The 20,332-nt window shown below is 39.8% G+C and overlaps 1 protein-coding gene across 6 annotated transcripts in view; it reads left to right on the forward strand.

Annotated features, from left to right (window-relative positions):
- FAM172A (family with sequence similarity 172 member A) overlaps positions 1 to 20,332 on the forward strand; it is a 265,833-nt gene that overhangs the window by 216,739 nt on the left and 28,762 nt on the right. The window contains exon 13 of one of the 6 annotated variants that reach the window (XM_042013178.1): positions 4,363 to 4,863. The exons of the other annotated variants lie outside the window; for them this stretch is intronic. Coding sequence (XP_041869112.1) covers positions 4,363 to 4,466 — 104 coding nt within the window. The 3' untranslated portion in view covers positions 4,467 to 4,863. Of the gene's footprint in view, positions 1 to 4,362; positions 4,864 to 20,332 lie in introns of those variants that run through there. 6 annotated transcript variants of the gene reach the window in all.

Below are 20,332 nucleotides of genomic sequence, written 5' to 3' on the forward strand. Positions count from 1 at the left end.
GCAAACTTTTTGGCATTTCAGTATCTGACTGTGCAGGTTGTCTTGTGTTCTGATGGCTCTTCACAGCCTGGCAGCTGTGTGCACTGCTGGGTAACTTCTGGCTGTGCCCTGCATTTCCCTGTGGGAAACATGTTTTTCTGCAAGCACAAAGATAACCTCATCTCTTGGTTGCAAATAGATTTTTCTAAGGTTTCACATGGACTGTGTTTTGCCTCTACAGCCACCAAGTAACACTTTCTCTGACCTACTCTAACCATCCCGAACTCCTGCTTTTGATTCATAGAAGGAAAAAGAATAATTTCAAGTATTTATTGTGTAGATCACTGTGGCATTTTTTGCATTTCCTGAACTGATAGAAAATTCAATCTCTAGCCAAACTGGACAGGGTTATTCTGCAGCAGTGGTCTTTTTTTTTTTACCTCTCCTCCACAAAAAAGTAGTGGGATCACATTGTTTTCTGGTCCAGCTGACAAGTGTGAGAGGAAAAGAGGCATGCCTGCAAAACCTGTCAGTCTCCACATTTACAACTAGATGTTCTCAGGCCTCCTTATTTCCTCAATACATTCCAGTTACAAGGAAGCCTTGTGCCAGTTTTCTGCCATGCGAGTACCTGCTTTGCTCCAGAATTATTGTCTGGGGACTGTTCAAGTTCAACTAATTGCTGTGTATAGTAACAGGCAATGAACAGCAGTGATGCAACAGAGCAGTGTCTTTGCCCTCCAGAAGGAAACTTTGGTACCCCTTGCACAGTAGTTAATTTCTGGAGTATATGGCACAAGCACTGGAGTTTGGCTGTGTCTTAATGAGTTGGGTAACTCTGTGGTTGCTCACAAAGGAAATGAGAAAACTCTGTTTCGGAATATATTCAGAAGCAAGGGAAAACAGTGCCGCACCATTACTGCTCATGTCTTGAGACTGGCAGCAGCTGTTTCCCAATCCCTCTTTGAGGATCAGCCTTTCTTTCCATCAGCCACCACAAGGTGTGAAAGCACTGCTGCTCCTGACTGCTGAAATGGTCCATGTGCCTCACAGTACTGGGATAACAGCAATAGAGAATTTTGATCCCAACCTAGCAGAAGTGGGACCCTGAAGAACAGGAGTGAGGCTTGTGCAGGGTTGAATTTTATCATGGGCTGCGCAGAGAGAATCACAGGAGTCAAGCAGTATTTGCTTTTGCCCCCTGGAGAATAAATTTCCTTGCAGTGGCAGATACAGGATAAGTCAAAGATGATGCATGGCTGCAGAAAAGACAAACCTTTTACAGACATATCTAAATAAGCTTATAGCTTACAAAACTATTGGTGATGCTTCAGCCCAGAGCTGTTTGATGGGCAGCATGGCCCATGGAAAAAGAGAACTAGAAAACCTGAAAAGGAAAGCAGCAAAAGTAATAAGCCTAGAAAATGTGGCCTTAAGAAAGGGTGAAAAGAAGAAAAAAGTTGAATTTAAAAAAAGAGGACTGAGAGAAAAAAACATGGTGGAAATCATTGGGTTTGTGAGTGTTTCAAAGAGGAAAGGAATAGTCTGTTCTCTGCAGACCTGATAAATAGTAGAAAAAGGAATAAAAGTAAATCACACCAGGAAAAGCTTTAATTAGAGACTAAGGAAAACTTTCTAATGGTGTATCTGGGGTTACTGCCTTCAGGTGCTCCATGGAGGAGGCGGTTAAGAGGAAGTGGTTAAGAACACGGCAGACAGATGTTTGCCAAGAGGGATGTAGGGGCATTGGGTCCTGCTGTGAGCCATGCAGCATCTCTGTCACACCTGCTTGTTCCTGGCTGTATGAATGGGCAGAGAAAAAGAAAGCTAAGTGACTGAAAATCCAAATGACACAGATTGTCAGGTTCATAGTTTTTAAGCTGTTTTCATAATTTTGAACATATTCTTGCTGTCTTTTTTAAAGATAAAATAAACACTATACAATACAATCATGGAAAGTTGTTTAAGCAGTGTATAATAGAAATATTTTTTTATTATTGAAAATTTTTAGCTTTGCTTTCTGGCAGGTGTGTTGGGTGACATTATCTATTATGTTTGTCCAGATGCAGAGAACTGACAGTTGTTGGTAACAGTGTCCTCTCCAGTCTGACATACAATAGCAAAAGAAAGTCTGTTAGGAGATGTTAACCAGGAAGATCCTATCCCTTGTCATTGTTTTGATGTCCAGAGTGTCCCCAGTCAGGGAGCGAAACAAATATATCTCATTGCTGAGGTGGTCTGTCACTTACAGGGAATAAAAAATAAGCCTTAGTAAAGTGTTTATGAACACTACCTTTATGAATTTGTTGAATACATCTATACAACAAACAGCTTGAAATCTGGATGTCTTTGAGAATATGCTAACAAGAAAATTAAAATAAAAAAGGGATGCATGTAGTTTGTAATAAGTAAACAAACTGTTTGTACGCCATAGTAAAACACAGAAGAGTAAAAATTGAAGTCTGCTTCTTCATGTTAACTCCAGAACATCTTAATGCAAGTGGTTTGCACTAAGTGAAATTAGTGAAATAAGTTGTGCTGCTCGGTTTGTTGCTGACCTTACAGCTTGTAAATAATTCTTTGCTGAGAACACTACTACCTTTAACAGGCATTGTGTGGGCTGTGGCCAGCTTCATTTCCACTCTGTTCCAAGGAAAGAAAGGAGCAAAGTGCTCTTGCATTTGCAGCATATTCCATGGAGTGGATTGGAATAATGATATTGCTAGGGGGAAAAATGCATAAACCAGATAAAAACAGTACCTTGGGAATCTTTTAATTTTTTTTTCCTTCCATGATGTTAGATCACTGAACTCCTGGAATTTTGGACAGTGGGGATGCTTTAGTAAATGTGCAGTGAGAAAATTGCCAGATTGAAGATTTCTTTATTCTTACTGTCCAAAATCAGCAGCCATGCTTGAAAATAGTAGTTCTTAACAGAACATGGACTCTCAGTATGTGACTTTTAGCTGCAGGGGGCAGAGCATATGCTTTTAGTGCCAAAAAGCTGTCTTGGTTTGGGGTTTTTTATTGTGTTTGTGTCAAACTTTTTAAAGTTATGCTTTTATGTTTTAAGCTCTTTCCATGTTTCAGTCTTCAAGGCTTGCCATGAAAGACATAAATAGCTGCAAACAAATCCTGAAAGCCTGCAGATAATTTAAGAATATCTGAATCTATAATTTATTATTTGTACTGTATATAGACTAAGGAGATACTCAGTACACAGTGATGTGTTAATTCACTTGGAGAGAGGGTCATTTTCTTTCTTTTTCAAGATTAAATGAGAGAAGGCATTTTGGCCCTACAGGGTTTGTGTGTGGTTGCTTTGTTAATTCTGAATATGCATCCTTCACTCAGCTATGTGGAATTTAATGAATCAGCCCAGCAGCTTTTTGAGTACACAGAGTTTATGTCAATGTTGGTATAACTGGGATATGAAGATCCTGAGTGCTTTTTTAGGAGATGTCTAGCATCTTCTTAAGTTTGACCATCAGTTTCTGTGCTAAGAGACTGGCGCAGGCAGCCCTCTCTTCTCCTTTTCTGAAGCTTCACTGAAATCACACAGTCACAGAGATCACAGTGTACCTTGCTAGTTTTTTGGGGTGTCCTGAGTAATTTGCTTTGGTAGCAGAGTATAAGCTTTGCATGCAGTGACTCAAGCAAGAACAATAGCAGTTATGTTACTTTGAGTGTCATTCTTGCTCAGGGGCAGATGTCAGTCTTTTACATAGAAGCAGGCACTTAAAGGGACTTTAATAAGCCTGAGGTAACAAAACAAACCAATTTAAGAGGTTTAACACCCTGATTTGAAGGCTGATTGCATGCAGTTTGCCTTGCTGCAGGAGACCCTGTGCACAGTCTCTACTCTGGTGTGGAGGTACAGAAAAATGTAGAACAAGTCACAGACTTTCTATTTAGATGTCTTTTCATCCTAAGTTCAGTCAGAAGAGGGTTAAAACCCATTTGTCACAGCCAAAGGAAAGAGTTGGCATTATAGCTTCTGGTGGGAAGAGAAGTCAGTCCACCAAAGATGTCACTAATTTTTTGGAAGTAGCCCTTGCCATGGCTTGGCAGAGCCTTTGTTCAAATCTCTGCTTGCCAATTCCAGATACATTACTTTTTCTGTATGTTGTATTTCATTGTCTCTTGATCTACTTCAATTTCATTATCATGGTTGATGGTATTAAGTATAGATGGCAGTAAATGTTGTTGCATAGATGGTAGGGACATCTCAGGTCATCAGCAAGTCGTCGTACCAGAAGTGAAGAAGTCATTAGTGTGTAGTATTGCAAATACTAAGTTCTAACTACTGTATCCTTATTTATAGTTTTGTAGTGATTTGTTGGTGGTCTGTATTTTATTTACTGATCAATTTCTGTCTTGCAGTTTGCAAAACAGGTTTTTTTGCCCATCAAGTGACGTGGAAAAGAAACTTGAAAGTTTTTCAGCTGTCATCAGCAAGAAACAAGAACCCTCAAATTATTTTTTAAATCACACAATTTTTAAGTCATCCTCATTATTTGTGAATTTTCAGAAGCTGGTGGCAAAAATGCATCAGCCATCTGGAGACAGATACTGAGCTCAGACTGCATGTTCAGGGGTCAGTGTGCAGGCCTTCTCCTCACCCAGGTCTGCCATAGTTGTCCTGAACTTGGATGGGAAACAAGGAGAGAGACACCACCATGTATGTCTACATTATGAAATGAGGGCCATCTGCTTCAATGGGTAATACTGGATAATAGACTGTTTCATGCAAATAGTAATTCACTAGCAATTAGTCTAACAGCTAGACACTGAAGGCAAATCTTACAAAAAAACATTCTAAATTTGTCTCCTTGTTGTGATAGACAAGATGAATATGCAAATAAATGAATTATATGAACATTTTGTACTCTGTCCCGTGCATTACTTAGAATTAATAAATAGGGTCTTGGAGTATGGCTCGTGAGAGGCAGAGCTTTTCACGTCTGTCTCCAGCACCCAACCCACAGCAGAGCCAGAACTGCTGCTGTTTGGTATTGGCAAAATAATACAGAAAATATGAAAGTAATATGTTGTAATAGGCAAGGCCTGGCTTCACAGTTCATAATCTTGGCCCTAAAATGTATGTGGAGACAGACTTTGTGAAGACTTTGAGGCTGTTTTACTGCCTGTGCCTCAGCCCATCCTTTTGCTGACTACCTCCCCGCTACCAAAGGCTTCAAAGGGATGTGCATGTTCCTGCAAGATGACAACCTTAAGCTGCAAAAAACCAGCATTTGTCTTAATGTGATGGATATGTTCATTTCTGCAAATTCTACCTCGGGGGTGGTTGCTCAGCAGAGAGGCAGGACAAGCAGTAGAGAGCAGCAGCACTTAAAATTCCTGCAGCTGAGTCTGCAGGAAGCTTGTGTGCTGGAGCCCTGAAATATGCTCCCCAGCCTGGAGCAGTTTTCAGACCATGTGTAGACATATTGACAGGGTACATAAAAAAAGCCTGTACTGAGACTGCCTGTTCTGCATGTGTTTGGAGAACAAGGTATTTCAATTTTGAGGATTATAAATTGGTGTTTGTTTACAGTGAAGATACAGTAGAATACCATTTGCAGTGTTACCAATCCTTTTGAATTTCTTTTTGTAGTTTGGCTTATAACTGTCCCCTTTTTCCTTTTTTAGTTTATTGGTCTTGGGGCTTGTTTTTTTTTTTGTTGTTGTTGGTTTGGTTTTTTACATAAAGGTGGTTGAAGACTCAAAGTGTAACAGTCTCTAGACCAGGCTGTGCCAATACAGAACTTCTCTACCATACAGTTCCTCTCTACAGAAGAAATCTCTGCCTGGTTTGGGAAATTGTCTGTCCTTTGCCTGAAACATTCCATATTTAGAGACAGTTTTATTTCTTAGTCCTTTGTAAGATCTCAAGGTACAGATAAAGCACTGCCTGCTCTAAGGGGTTTGACAGCAATCATGGAGCACTTTATGTCCCTCAGTGAGAGAAGAGGGACAGCAGAGCTAAGGTTGTCTTTCCTCTTCCCACATGCAGCTTCTTAGTAATGCTAGTTTGCTTTTCCTGTTTAAATATTTTAGAGTGGGCAATCAATAATAACAGACATCAAAGCTTAACGGGACTGCAGAGCCAGAGACACGGGGTCAGTTCTCAAAGGCTTTTCCAAAAGGTTGTAGAGTGGTTGGCGGCACAGGGCTTTTGGGCATCACACCTCACTGGAAAGCTTCAGCCTGTGGGATGCATGGAGGTAGTGTTAACCCAGCTCCATTCATGCAGTGACTTTGTAAGAGGATTTAGGTCCTGGAGCTGTACCTTGGTGTTGGATATTGTGTTGAATGCTGTACAGGAACCACATCTCTTTTGCTTTATTGTGTAGTGCAAGTGTGTCAGCATGCCTCATCCCTTAGTTATTTTTCCTTCAAGTAATTTTTCCCACTGGACACAGGAACCAGGTTGGGTTGTAGAGTTGGTGAGTTCATCATATAACTGATATCAGCAGGAAGAGGATTATGATTTTAAGGAAAAAAAATTCACATCGTCTGTCAAAGGGGATGTATCTTAGATTGCTGTAATACTGAATCATGGAAATGCAAACTGTAGAAGCGACTGCTCCTGGTCGATCTTAACAAGCACCTTTTCACCATAAGAAAGTGCATACCAAAGATCATCTGCAGCCATAAATACCTGTGTGAGAAAGCTTCAATTAAGCAGCCCAGAGCACTGGGCCACGGAGGCTGTGTGGGATGTGCGAGAGTGTCTGAGAAAAAGGAGCAAGAAACATCTGCTCTGCCATTTCTTTGTGTGATTGGTTAGTCTCCTACTTACTGGCTGCATAGCTTTGATTCTACAATCTATAAACAAGAATCCAATAAATACTCGAGTGTGCTTAGTAAAGTGATTCTGTCGACTTAGAACAGGGACTGTGTTTTTTCCAATCGCTACACAAACCTGGAAGGGGCCTCAGGTGGTGTATCCCTCTCCCAGGCACCAGAATGATGAAGCTGTAGCTCTGCTGTCAGGTGCTTGTTTGTACACAGGCATGTACACAGGCGCTGTCTGTATGAGTGTGGAGCAGTGGAGATTTACAGGTGGTGCAGCAGGTTCCATATGCTGGTACGGTCTTCTCGGGACAAAAGTCTTAAAGACCTATCTCTGGTATCTCTTTGCAATAGTCTATTTCACTTCCATTTTCCAAATATTCCTATGTAGTTTCCCCAGCCCTGAGGCAAAAGGAGGCCTCTCGCTAGCCCAGAGCTCATGAGAGCCAGCAACCACGTGTCACCCACAGCAAACAAACATTTGAATAGCCTAAGACGGTCATCAGTACTAGTCCTTTCTGAGAAAACCTCATTCTTTGGAGGTACTTCATCATAGCTTTCAGGATCTAGGTGGAAATCAGGTTGTCTGAAGTTATCCCCATAATTCCTCAATGCTTGGAAGGAGGAACCACATTAGGAAGATGGCTTTAGCAAAATCCTGGCCATCTGCTGTGGAAAAATCAGCCAAAGTTTAATGGATAGTGATAAAAAAAAGTGAGGTCAAATTTGTGTTGGTGCTGGTAGCAGAAACCCACAAGATGTGAGGATTTAGAACGGAAAATGCTGCAAAAATACACCTGGCACTGCTCATATTGGTGTTATAGGTGTGATATAGTGGAACCGAAACATCAAAAGTGATAGAAAGTATAACTGAAGATGTGTTACCTGGGACAGACCTTAATATTTATAAACAAGAAACTGGGTAAGGGTTTACTACTATGATCATTTACAGCAAACAAGTAAAGCATGCAATACCCTTTGAAACTGTAAAATAGAAAAAAAGTTAAAATCTATAATTTTAATCAAAAGTTTGTTTCAGTCATTGAAATTCTGTTATTGCTGCTTACAAGCATTAAAGTCAATCAAAACATCAGTAGCCTGCAAGATCAATATTTTTAATATGTTTGCATTGCAGTGCTGCAGATTTTTGGCTAATGGATCTCACCCATATTGATTTCCATGGGAAATGTTAGTCTGATACTGAAATAATTAAAAAAGAAAAAAAACCCAGGGATTATTGGTTTGGAATTTTGAAGGAGATAGAAGTATAAAAATTGGTTATTGACTGAATTGCTTGGGGTGAATGAACCTTCAGCACTTGCAATAAACTTGTAGCACAGAGTCATTACTGAACACTGTGTTAGTCCCTTAAACCTAAAATCCGTCAATATCCTATTATAACAATGCAAATTGTGGTGAAATAGCATAGTGAGTCATTTCCAAAGTAGCAGGTTATTCATGAGCATCTACATACATATATGGATGGCTGTATTAAACCACCTCTGGGATATGCACAACAGCTGATTCTCAAGCTATTTTTAAACATATTGAGTTTATGTTGATATTAATGCAAAAGAGTTGATATGATGTAATTTTTTAAAATTAATTTAATGACTTTATGGCTAAAAAAAGGAATAAAAATACAGTAAGATATCATAAACCTATATATGTACTTGTATAAACAGTTATATTCAATATTGCCCCAGTTCTGGACAAATGCAGGGGATTTTTTTTTTCTATTTATTCTGTATTTTGGAGGAGATGTGTGAAAATTTCAAGCAGTGATTACCCTGAACCTGCAGAGGTGTCCTGGACCCAGACCATCCTAACCCATGCCCCACCCCTGTTCTGTCTGGCTTCTGCTCTCTTTATTCATCCTCTTATTCCGTAAGTATTATGATTTTGCTTACCTACCACAATTCTTCTCTTTTTAAGAGAGGATTCTGCATGCACAGGGGCCATCATGCCTCTCTATGTTACCTAGTGAAATAATGAGTTACCCGTTCCAGAACAGACTTTGCATTCCCAAACAGGGACTGAATGAGTTTACCACAGTTAGAGCAAAGCTGGAATAGAAATTTTTATTCACAGTTAAATGAAAACCATCTAAGTGAAGAGTTGCCTTTTGGTTGCTGCTTTAAAAATGCCTTGAGCCTTTGTGTTGCTCTGCACTGGGGACCAGCAGCTACAAATGGCTACTGCAATATGCAGGCTGTTGAGTGAAATATATTTTCACCTGAGCTGTATAAATATTTTAAAAGTGTATACTAACACACGATGATAATTCAGTGCCTGTGATAGTACAGGAAAGAGAAATTGTGTTCATGTTTTATTATTATTTATTTTTAAAGATCTGTGGACGTTTTCTGATTTATTTATTCTAATTTGTTTCTTTGCCCATACCTGGCCAGAAACAAAGTGGACTAAATTTCACTGGTCTGCTTGGATCAAAATGTTAGAAAATATGCAGTGTGTCAAGCTCAGCAGAAATCTGATAGAGGCAGGATCAGTAACTGGTGCTTCACTTTAGCTACGGAAGTCAGACGAGGCAGGTTACTGTATCCTGCTGGAGTCTTGCTGGACCAACACCTTTTGGGAATAACTACTAATGAAGTCTAAAATCTCTCAGTAAACTTGTTAATAGGGTCTTGTCGTTGACAAGGTACCTCTGTAGTTACTCTTCAAGTCATGTAGTTTCTGGATAATTAACATCCTCTGAATTGCTCAAGCCACTCACTTAGGACAGAGAGATGTTGGTAGCAGCCCAGCCCCTCAGTTGGTGTCAGCCAGCCGCAAGCAGAAGTGATCATGCAGCAACCTGCCTGTCCCTGCACTGCATGGGACCCTGCACCACTGTGTAGGATCAGGTTTGGGCTGATTTTGGAGCAACCTCCTTATTGTACCTTGACTGGGATGGATTTTCCTTTTCTGGTCTTTTCAAAAGTTTTTGTCGTTTTTTAAGTAAATACTAAAATTACATTTCAGAATAAAGCTTTCCATATTTACCAGTTCTGCAGCCCAGAAGGCCTGATGTGCATCTTTATTCCGTAATTTTTAAAAGACACTGTAGAAGGATGAGGAGTGTTTCCTAAGAACTAAGAATGAACAGAAGATAAAATCCTCATTTGTAAAAATCACTCTTCCTTGTAGCTTTACTTGTTAAAGTAATTAGTAAAAAATAATAGTTTACCTTTCTTACATATCAGAAGCAGAGACTGAGTATGTGCAGGCAGAGGTAGTGAAAAAGGTAAGCACAGCTTCTGGTACTTAAAATTCCATGTTTTCTTAATGAGGAAAATAAAAGTATTTTGAAAGCAAGTAAATATAATAGTATGTTTCCCCCCTTGTTTTTGTGAATATTCCAACCCTTTCCAGTTCAGAACAGAGAAAAGTACAAAGTTTGAGCTTTTGCACGTTGCCTTAATAGAGCAAACTAAACCAAGAAATCCAACAGAAATGCAAAATTTTTCTAAAACCTGTTTTAAAAAGTGCAGTTTTTATAAACTGTAGAACTTGTATTTTAAAAATGTAAACAAAAATTACTTACATAGTACCACGGGCAAAGTTTAGAAGAGCCTGAACAAAGCAGAACAAAGTATTCTTGGTAGTTAAAAGTCACCTTCGTAAATTAAGTGGGAAGGAAGTGCATCAAAGGTCCTTTGGCAGGATCACAAGTGAGTTTGGAAACCAGAGGTGATTTGATGTGACTTGTAGCACAGCCCTAAAAGCACAGAGACTAAGAACTTTTTCCCATATTCAGTGTCAGCATGCATGCACTGTTTTCCTGTCTGCTCCTGCTGGTCCCATTGGGGTGGTAATTCCAGCAGGACAGAGGTGACCCAGCAAGGCTGTAAAGATGTTTGCCATGGAAAACAATGTTGGGTGCTGACTCTGGCAGCCAGTACAAATTCATTGTTCCTGTGGTAGTGAAATAGCTACAGTTATTTTCATAATCTCCCTCTGTGAAATGAAAGTAAGGTGTTTTTTGTAATAATTGTTGGGTTTTTTCAATGCTGTAGTTCCAAAACTCAGTAAATACTTTACAAAATGATCACACAGTTTTCCAGAGCAAGGAACCTGAATAGCTACACCGGGAGAGTTACCTGTTTTGTTGGAAATGTTCATAAGAAAGGCAGGGACTAAGCACCAGAGCTGGGAGTCTGCAGACTGGGGTTTCACACCCCAGAAAAGCTTATCAGGATCAGCTGTGACTCAAACAGTCCCAGACAAACAGACACAATTTATGGCTGTGTCCCTTGGTTTCTCTGGACACCAGTATTGTACACTCTTTGCTGAGCCTCCATATGAGGTGGTCCAGGAGATCATGTTGGTCAAGTTTCTGTGCCTGTGGATTTTTCTACATCTGAGTCAGAGGCATTAAGCACTTTAACATCACTTTGTCTTCTTCTGATTGAGAATAAAGAGGCCAGAATGGGAAAGCAGTTCACCTTAGAAAGGCAGTTATGAACTGGGTTTAAACACAGTAAGCTGTTAAGGTAGTGATGGGGAAAACATAGCCTAGCATCCTGGACTGTTGAGGTAGCCTGGCCACAGAACCCTAAGCACAGGTTTCCACTCACTAAACTGAGAATATAACCCCTAAATGGAGTAAATTATCAGGCCTTTAGCTGTGTAACTTGCCTTGACACTACTGGGCATTGTGGGGCTAACACTTTCAGCAATGTTGTATAGATTTAGGAGATACTCTCTTGAAAATGTTAAAAACATCGCATTTTTTTGCCTTTGTTGCTGAATTCTGTGACTGTATGCAGAACTGGTCATAATAGAGGAGATCAGTTTGATAACCTTGTGGTTCATTTAAAAATGATAATACAGTCTACAATGACTTCAGAAACACAAGCTAAATTAAAAAAAAAATATGTAGAAGCCCTAAAACTTTCTTTTTTCACAGACCAGCAAAGCTCAGTTCTTTTTTTCCCAGAGTAGAAGAATGTTCCTCAGCATGATTTGAAATACATCTTAAATTTGTAATCTGTATATGCTACATCTGCTACCTCACCCTACGCAAGTGCGCTGCCTACATGCACAGAAATACTGAACTGGCATGTCACAGCATGAAAGGCTGTGGTTCGTGTTTGCAGTGTCTGTATTGTTCATTGTGTTACAAAGGTTCATCTGTTTACATAGATTATTCTTGGAAGGTGATATATGTACCTCACCTGGCATAGAAAAATGTTATTGGGAAAATTACAAATGCATTGGAAAGCTCTGCAGAGACCTGTTTTGTGTCTCCTGCATTCAGGTGTGTTTGCAAACACACCTTTTTTGGTGACAATGCTCGCCACAGGAATTTCTGACCATTTTTTGTAAGGTTTTTCATTCAGCCAGATGGGTGGCCAGGCAGTGGTTTAACTGCACGGTTTTTAAATTCATTTGAATTGGAACTCTTACAAGAATCTAAGGACCTTGAAGAAGAAGTCCAAATTCCAGCTTTGACATGGTGGCATCATCTTAATGATCAATAATATAGCTTTAGATAATGATTCTTTTTTACATCAGTAATACAGTTTTATTTCTGTCAGGGTGCAGGAGGTACGGCTCCCTGGTGATCATCACTAGGCATCATCCAAGCATCAGTATCATGATTTTACAATGTTTGAATCTTCTTTGATGACTAGAGAAGTTAATGAGCTGATTCAGCTTTTTCTTAGGGTTTATTAGGATTTCTCTTATTAACCTGGAATTATTAAAATTATGATGGAGATTGGCATGTCCTTAAGTGATGGTATTTTGAAATAAAATGTTCACAGTAGCCCCAGTTCAGGAAAGTCCTTGGAACAGAATGCTGCAAGAAACTGGGCCCTGTTGCATCTTATTGAATTTGACTCAAATCAGGGATGCACGGCATCCTGAAGGACTGATGCCTCAGTCGTATACACTGAATGTAATACATGCTGAAATGTTGCATGGATTTAAAGCAAAATTTTCAGGTCCCCAAGCTTCAATTTTGTTTATACTTTCATACGTGCAAAATAATTCATTTTTAATAGAATTTCTAATTTCCTTCTGTGTAATATGCTGTCATGTTTTTAATCAAGTCTTCTGGACAGGGATTTTATGTCCACCTGAATAAAATAGGTAATCTGTGTTGCTTCAGTGGGTATTACTGTTGTTAGTGTAGCAAAATACAGGAAAAAGTAGCACCTCCATGACAACTGATCTCTCTTATGGTCCTACCCAACAGTCAGTGTTCAGTTTGAAGCTGAAAGTGTACAATAAAGTATAGGTATGGTGTTAAAGCAGTTGAATACAACCTTCTGAACTTTTTAAGTTTTGGGAAGTAAACAGCTTCCTTTGAAAATGAAATCAGAAATAGCATGTGGTGACTGTACTGCTGTGTAGTGTTGCAGAAATACATCTAGAATCATGCATGGGACTGCACCACCATCTCATACCTCTCTTTCTCCCTCCTCCACCAATTCCTCCTTTCTGTCATAATGGGGCAAAATTGATTGCAAATGTGTTTTCCTGACCCCCTACTCCATACATGTTAGCACCTAACCTTCTACAGTCTCATCTGTATTTACAGTAATTATATGCATAATGTAGCATATTATTGTCTGGATTTCCTGTTTAATCAGTACGGAGCTTCTTACAAGTGCAGCTGAAAAGGGCAAACAAAATTAAAGCTTTATATACCAAAACAAGTTTGATTCTCTAAGCTCCCAGCATTCCAAAGTACAGAGATTTGTTCCACCAAGTTTTGTGATGGCTTGCAGATGGGCAATGATTAATCGGAGAGCTAACTGTGAAGTAGTTTGCAATTAAACTGGAAAGCTCTGAAGCATGCTAATTGAATCAGAAAATTAGAGACACTGAACAGTAATTGGCTATTTCTCATGCAGCAGGTGCCAGGCCACTCATCTGTGGAACAAGGTATTTAAGGCACATTAGCACTAGGAAAAATATTTCTTGATATGGAACAGCCAGATTTTCTGCTCATTTTCACCATGGATGTCAAAACACACAACTGTGATATCTAGAGCCCATAGCTCGTGTTGCAAGAGTTCGAGCAGTAGGGTCATCATGAGCCTACATGTATGCAGTGTCTTGAATCAGGCTGAAGCTGGGATACCTGAGTAACTTCCTGGGCCTTGTGGACTAGCAAATTCCTCCTTTTTCTAACAAGTAAACACAGCACAAGGCTTTTAATGGCAGCATTTCAGGTCATACACTAGTAGCCACTTCCAGACTGCAGGGAGATCAGCTCTGTACCTGGGGATCCTTCTCCATAAACTGGGGTGAAGTTTGCTCGTCATGGTGCCATGTCCTTGGAAAAATGATGGATGGACACTACGTAACACTGGCATGTGTTTTCACTACACGACTCTTCTTCTCAGTCCTTACTGGGGAAAAAAAAGACTTCTTTTTCTGTTTGCTGCTTATGAATGTAGAGATTAGTGGAGTGTGGATTACTGAGAATCTGTGAATTGCTTTATTGAAGCACCTTCACTTTTGTTTTGTTTTTCTGCAGATTCAAAAAATTGAAAGTTTCTAGTTGAATATTAGTTGAGGGCATCAGCCATATAAATCTAATACTGCTGTGAGCTTAAGAGATACATAACACCAATTCATATCATGTCTCAGCATGAGTTTATATCTTCTAATTAGTATCACCATTTTATAGAGAGCACATGCAATGAAAGTTTGTTTGCCATGCCAACAGGGACTGAAGCACATACAGTAGTTTTGCTATAGTAGAATGATGGTGCTGTATGAGCAAAAACAACTTGTAGCCAGAGCAGTAGGTAACCAGAAAAGAGTGGGATTTAATAAATGAAATGGTGAAGAGTTTTTACAGAGATATAACCATTTTCAAATTAGACTGGGTGGGGCGCATGATTTCTTTCATCTCAACTAATTAGAGCTTGGTATGCTTATTAGTGAATAAAAAAGTATTAAAATACAAATGTACTGCATCATATTACTCTGGTATCAAGAAGCAGAATATTACAATATTCAAATGCTAATCATATAACTTAGCAGATGATTGCAGAAAGTAATGTATTTGAACTGAGACATAAATTATAAATTGTAAACAGTGCATAGGGGATATGTTATAACTGTCTCTCATTTAAATTAAGGCAGGAAGTTTTCTCTGAAGCAGATTATGTGCCTTCATTAAGTTTTAAAGTATCTTCTATAATGTTTTATTAAGATCACTTGGCACAGTGTTTCCCAAACTGGATGTTAGCAATATGTACTGGTGGAAATGGCCGCAGTGGTGGAGGTGGCTCAGGTGCATTGCTGCACAGCACAGCTTTAAACAGCACGCTTCCCAGCCAAGTGCTAGTGCACATACACCAGTGTCTTTTCCATGTAATGCCCCTCCTCAAAAGTCCTCATGCCTTTGCTCTCTGTACTTGAAAGCAGCTCCAAAACATTTACATGATCAATGTTTGTTGCTGGAGGGATAAAGTTTGCTCTTCCATGGACAAGTGAGAACATATTGATCATTTTATTCTATCTGCTATTTCTAAATTCAATATACCTCTGGAGTCAATAAGCGAGATCGAGAGCATATTCTTTTTTTGTGTGCCTGCTTGTAGCTTGTTCTCAAGATCCAAGATACATTTTTGATTAATCACAAATGCTCTGAGGTCATGGAAAGCAAATGTGTTTGTGGAGTGTCAGCTGATGCTGTCAGATAAATGTCTTAAGCTTAGCCAGGGTTCGTGCCCTAGCTTTAGGCTGTGCCAAACATCTCCCCTTGTTGAGGCAGATAACAGCTACACTGGAGGCGACTGAGCTGTTTGTTCACTGAAAGGGCTGACCTTGCCACATGAGGTTGGAGTCAGGTGAAAAAAACACCAGCGATGTTTTAATTGAAATTTCAAAAATACTAACTTTGTGCATTTTACCCATCTTGAATGCAAATGAAATCTCCTTCTTGCCACTGGGGTTTGTCTGCTTGGCGTCTCCAGTGTCTGCCTAGCCACCTGGTCCCGTGGCTGCCAGCCTCCTTTGGTAAATTTCTTTGTCTTCTGAAAATTTCTGACAAGGTATTTTTGCATAGGGCCCAAACAGGAAAGCAGTCCTGCCAGCAAAAGTAAACATTTTAGGGACAGTTCACATTTTGGTTCCTAAATTCTCCCATAATCTTGAGGTGGTGGCCTGGAGAAGGGTGGTGCATGATTAGTGGTGCCTCCCCATATCCATGCCAGGCCTTTAGCTTCACTTTTAGCTCGTCCATGATGGTTGGTCCTCTATAACTAGTCGTCAGCCACAGACAGGAGCAGCGACATGATTGCAAAGCCAACGTGCAAGATGCATGAAGCCTGGTTTGTAGCGCAGAAGGCAAAAAGATGAATCATATGGTGTGCATAAATAAGTGAAAACTCGCAGGACTACTTGGGGGCATTTGTTATAAACCACCTCGAGTCAGTGCTTTCGCTCCCTCCCATTTCCCCAAAAACGTGTTTGTTCTTTGCTCCAAAGATTATGTTCCACTTTCCTCTCAAGAAGTTCATACTGTCATGGGTAAATCATCAGGGCTAATTAGACACAATAATGCTGCAAAAAGTTCTTTAAAAAAAGATGCAACGCATCTGTCATGAACTCCCACCAGACCTCTTGGAAATGAGATATTTTTAATATTTTATGCTGAACACAAAATATCTTGAGGAAATGGTTTTATATTCTGTACCAAAACAAAACCTTCAGTGTCAAACAAGTAATACTGCCTAAGAAGCTCTTTAGATGCCAATATTTCAAATCCCTCCATTCTTAAAATATAAATTTCATTTTAATAAAATGTACTCAGTATGGAAAAAAATAAAAGGTTTTACAGGGAGTAATGAAGAAAGTGGAATGTATGTTTGGAATTTATTTGAAGCCTGGAGTGCACTCTGATACAGGAACAGACATTAATGTTTTTACAGCTGGTCTTACAGATTTTTTTTAATGAGATGTTTTCAGCTAATATCTAAATAAAAATAAATGTAAATATTTTTCACTTTGAGCTAATTTTAAATAAATTACTGTCTGATTTTGTCTCACAAATAACTTTGTCTTTTTTAAAACAATATTTAAGATAGAGGTTTAAATAATGTTCTCTGTGGTCTCCTAGTAAGTTATTAATAGTTAAATGTTTGTGTTTTGCATAATTTGTCTATACAGGAGGGAGAGATTATGCATGTGAGAGATACAGATTTGAGTACTTTGAATGGCTAAAAGTTGAGCAAATCCCTATTTCATGTTTATTCTTGGTGGCAGGTCACAGATTAATAAAATAAAATTATGAATAAAATCAATAAAAATACTTAGCTGAGTGACAGGAAAATGCACTTAATCAAATTCCATGAATCCCAATAAAGTTCCAAGTCATTCGTCTGAATATTTAGCCTGAGACATGTTCTTTAAATAGATCAGTAATCCTTATTAAAAAGAGAAACATATCCAGTTTGGCACATCTGCGAGTACTTCTATATGAGGACCTTCTTATTCCTGACATGAAAAAATATATCTCTTTTCCAAGATGGGGTTTGCATACACCAGCAAACTTCTGCAGCTTCTTTTTTTCCCTGGGACAGCCACCAGCTGCAGTTGGTCCCTGTGTGTGTTTTCAGCTCCTCTACGCTCCACTACTTCTTAGGAAATCAGGTACCATCACCGTGTAGAAGCCCTGCGTGTAGAAGGAGCTCAGCAGTAGGTTCAGCATATGTAGAGAAAGTCTGTGCATGCTGCAGAAGTGAACCTGAGCTGATCATGATAACTGCAGTGATATGGGAGCACTTTACGCTGTCCAAATCATGGTGGTCATTTATGTCAGCTCTGAGGGGAAAAAATTATATATAAAAAATTTATATCTTCTTGTTGACACATTATTTTTATATATATGTGACTATCCTCAGACTCAGCTCAGCTGGAAAGGCAGGGTAGAAAAGGTGGATGTAGAAATAAAGTTATTGTCAGAACTAAATCAAAGAAACAACAGAAGTCTTTGTCAGCAAATTTATCAGTACAGTTGTGCTAAAGGTCTCCTGCAAACATTTTATTGACGCAGGTACTGCCTCAAGTTACTCCTTACAGGAAATGCAGCATTACGTAGCGTATTTAATGTTTGGATTAACCCATCCAAGTTATTAATTGCATTCTGCTCTATTGTTTTTTCTTATTATTGGTCCTATCCTATTTCCTTCTGGTTTGCAAATTGTTTAATTGAGCCTGAATTCCTCCTGCAGCTGCTGAGTCAGACCATAGCCAGCTAAGAGTGGCAGAGGTGATGTTAAAATGTAAATGTTTAGGCAGTCATATACCACAAGTGAGTTTGTCACTGGTGGAAGTGGGTTTCTTCAGGATCAGAAGATAGCTGAGAAGCCCTTTTGTCTGTGTATTTAGGGTTTGTCCAAGGAGCAGTTGTGTTAATGGGGTTGGTTCAGGAGCTGAGTTCTGCCTGAAGGATGTGCTTGGGAACTCTGGGCAGGGACATCCTCTGGCTTCTCCCAGACATGTTCAGAAAGTATGCTCTTACTTCTACATTTAAATGTATTTTTATTTGGGGACTGTGAATGAGGAAGTTGCTGGGTTTCACAGACAGCATTCACCTGCTCTGTCTTTTAGTGATGTTAATTTTTGTGCTATTCCATTGCCCTTGCATCTTGAAGTTCATGATTGGATTCCCTCGCAAACCAACTTAATTCAGTCCACTGCTGGATTTTAATTAGACATTAAGAGAAAATAAGACCACGTTGCTTGTAGTCAGAATACGGCCTTAGTGTGTCCTACATGGGAATGAGTATTTGTATATTATCCCCTCAGCATGGGCAAGAGATATTTGTGACATCTAAACTCTGTGAGAAAGGTTGGCCATCTTCTAACTACAAAAGAAACTTAATAAAGATAATGAGGGAACATCCACCAAGACATTGCTGTGCTTAAATGTCACAGATAAACCTCAGTGAAATCAGATTTGCAATGGAGGTGTCTAATTTGTTCAGCATAAATGTGAGGAACCTGCCTCTCTCTTCCCACAGAGGATCTGGGCTCTCTGAGACAGGCTCTGCTTTTCTGCAAAAGGAGAAAAGGCAAGGTACACCTTCCCTTCAACTAGTCAAGGCAAGTGAAGGCAAAGCAAGAGCATATATTCAAAGGATGAAAATATAAACCCATACGGCTGTGTGCCTGGAGAGGGGCAACAGACCCTTTCACCTCTGGATGTGCATGCCAAGAGGGGCTGTCAGTATTTAATCTGTCCTGGTTGTGAGAACAAAATGTCATCCTTCTTTCTGTTTCTGTTGTCTGTCTTTGCTTGGTACAAGTTCAGAGCTTCTGTAGCTGCCTGTGAAAGGCATTTCTGGACAGGACCATCAAAACAGGTGTCCACCGTGATGTGTTGATGGTGGAAACATGGTGACCATGTTTTTCCAGAAGTTTTCAAATGGTCTTGTTAAGGGAAGCTGCTGAGTGTTAGGCAGAGCTTCATGCTGCCTGGTCCAGCTTGGCAGTAATACACACACTGGGTCTGCTCTGACCTTGGCATGGCCCTTCTGACATATTTCGCAGTATAAGTACTTCCCTGAAAATTCGTAACTGTAGGCTCTGTATGGTAAGCACTGTGCAAAGTCCCCCCATGTCCTGAAATCTGAAAAAGAAGAAAGAAGCCACAAAACATTCCTGTATGGTGTGACAGTGTTTGTCAAAAGGACCAGCAGCCTAGTTACCCTCATTCTTGCCAGGCATTTCAGCAAAGAAGAGCTTTATTAAGGGACTTGAAGGAAGTTCATCAAGGAGGTCCGCAGAAGTTCATGCAAAAAGATTGCAGAAGTTAACAGTTAGAGGACTTTCACTTGGATGAGCTGACTGGAGGCAGGAGTGAGTTTGAAATGAGTTTGGGCAGGAGACAGGAAGCTCACATATGTCTTGAGTTAGTAAATAAAAGTGCTTGAAAACAGCCTGCCTCTGCTTTTGTGCTCCTCACAAAATGGCTGGTGCACCTGTGCCCGTGCCAAGGGATGTTCTTTACGCACAGTTTGGGAGTGAGGATTTCCCCAGGTCTGTTCTCCGGAGGCAGCTGGATGATACCCTGTTTTGGGGCTGGGGATAGTTTAGTTTGAGGACAGGCACAGGTGATTCAGTACTAGCTGGATGGAGTGTTCAACAATGTTCTTCCTTGTGTTAAATTTTTCAGCATAAATGAAGTCTATGGACTCTGAAAGTGAAAAAATTTTCCTTATGTGAGTCATGATCAAGAAAGCAGAGCTGAAGAAAGAGCCAAATAGAAGAGTGCATGGTCAAAGCTCTAAAATATGAGGAAAGGTCTTTTCAGCCACATTCAGGGGGAGTATCTGCAGGGAGAGGGTTCGTTGGCAGGACAATGAAAAGGCAACACTGTGACTGTGGTCTAGTCAGTGAGCCTGGGCATCAGTACTGGCTTTAACAAATCCGGTGAGAATGGTGTTAGGGGTGTTACACAGGATTTACACAACAGCGGCAGACAAAGTGAGCCAAGTCTAAGTACCAGAAAACAGAGAGAGAATGAGATTTCATGTCAATGGAAAAACCCTGCGTTTCATATTGGATTTTTACCTTTGTT

The sequence above is a fragment of the Corvus kubaryi genome, unplaced genomic scaffold (assembly GCF_017639235.1).
Source record: "Corvus kubaryi isolate FWS band 111438036 unplaced genomic scaffold, C.kubaryi_AGA036_p1.0 split1-37296, whole genome shotgun sequence".
Taxonomy (NCBI): domain Eukaryota; kingdom Metazoa; phylum Chordata; class Aves; order Passeriformes; family Corvidae; genus Corvus; species Corvus kubaryi.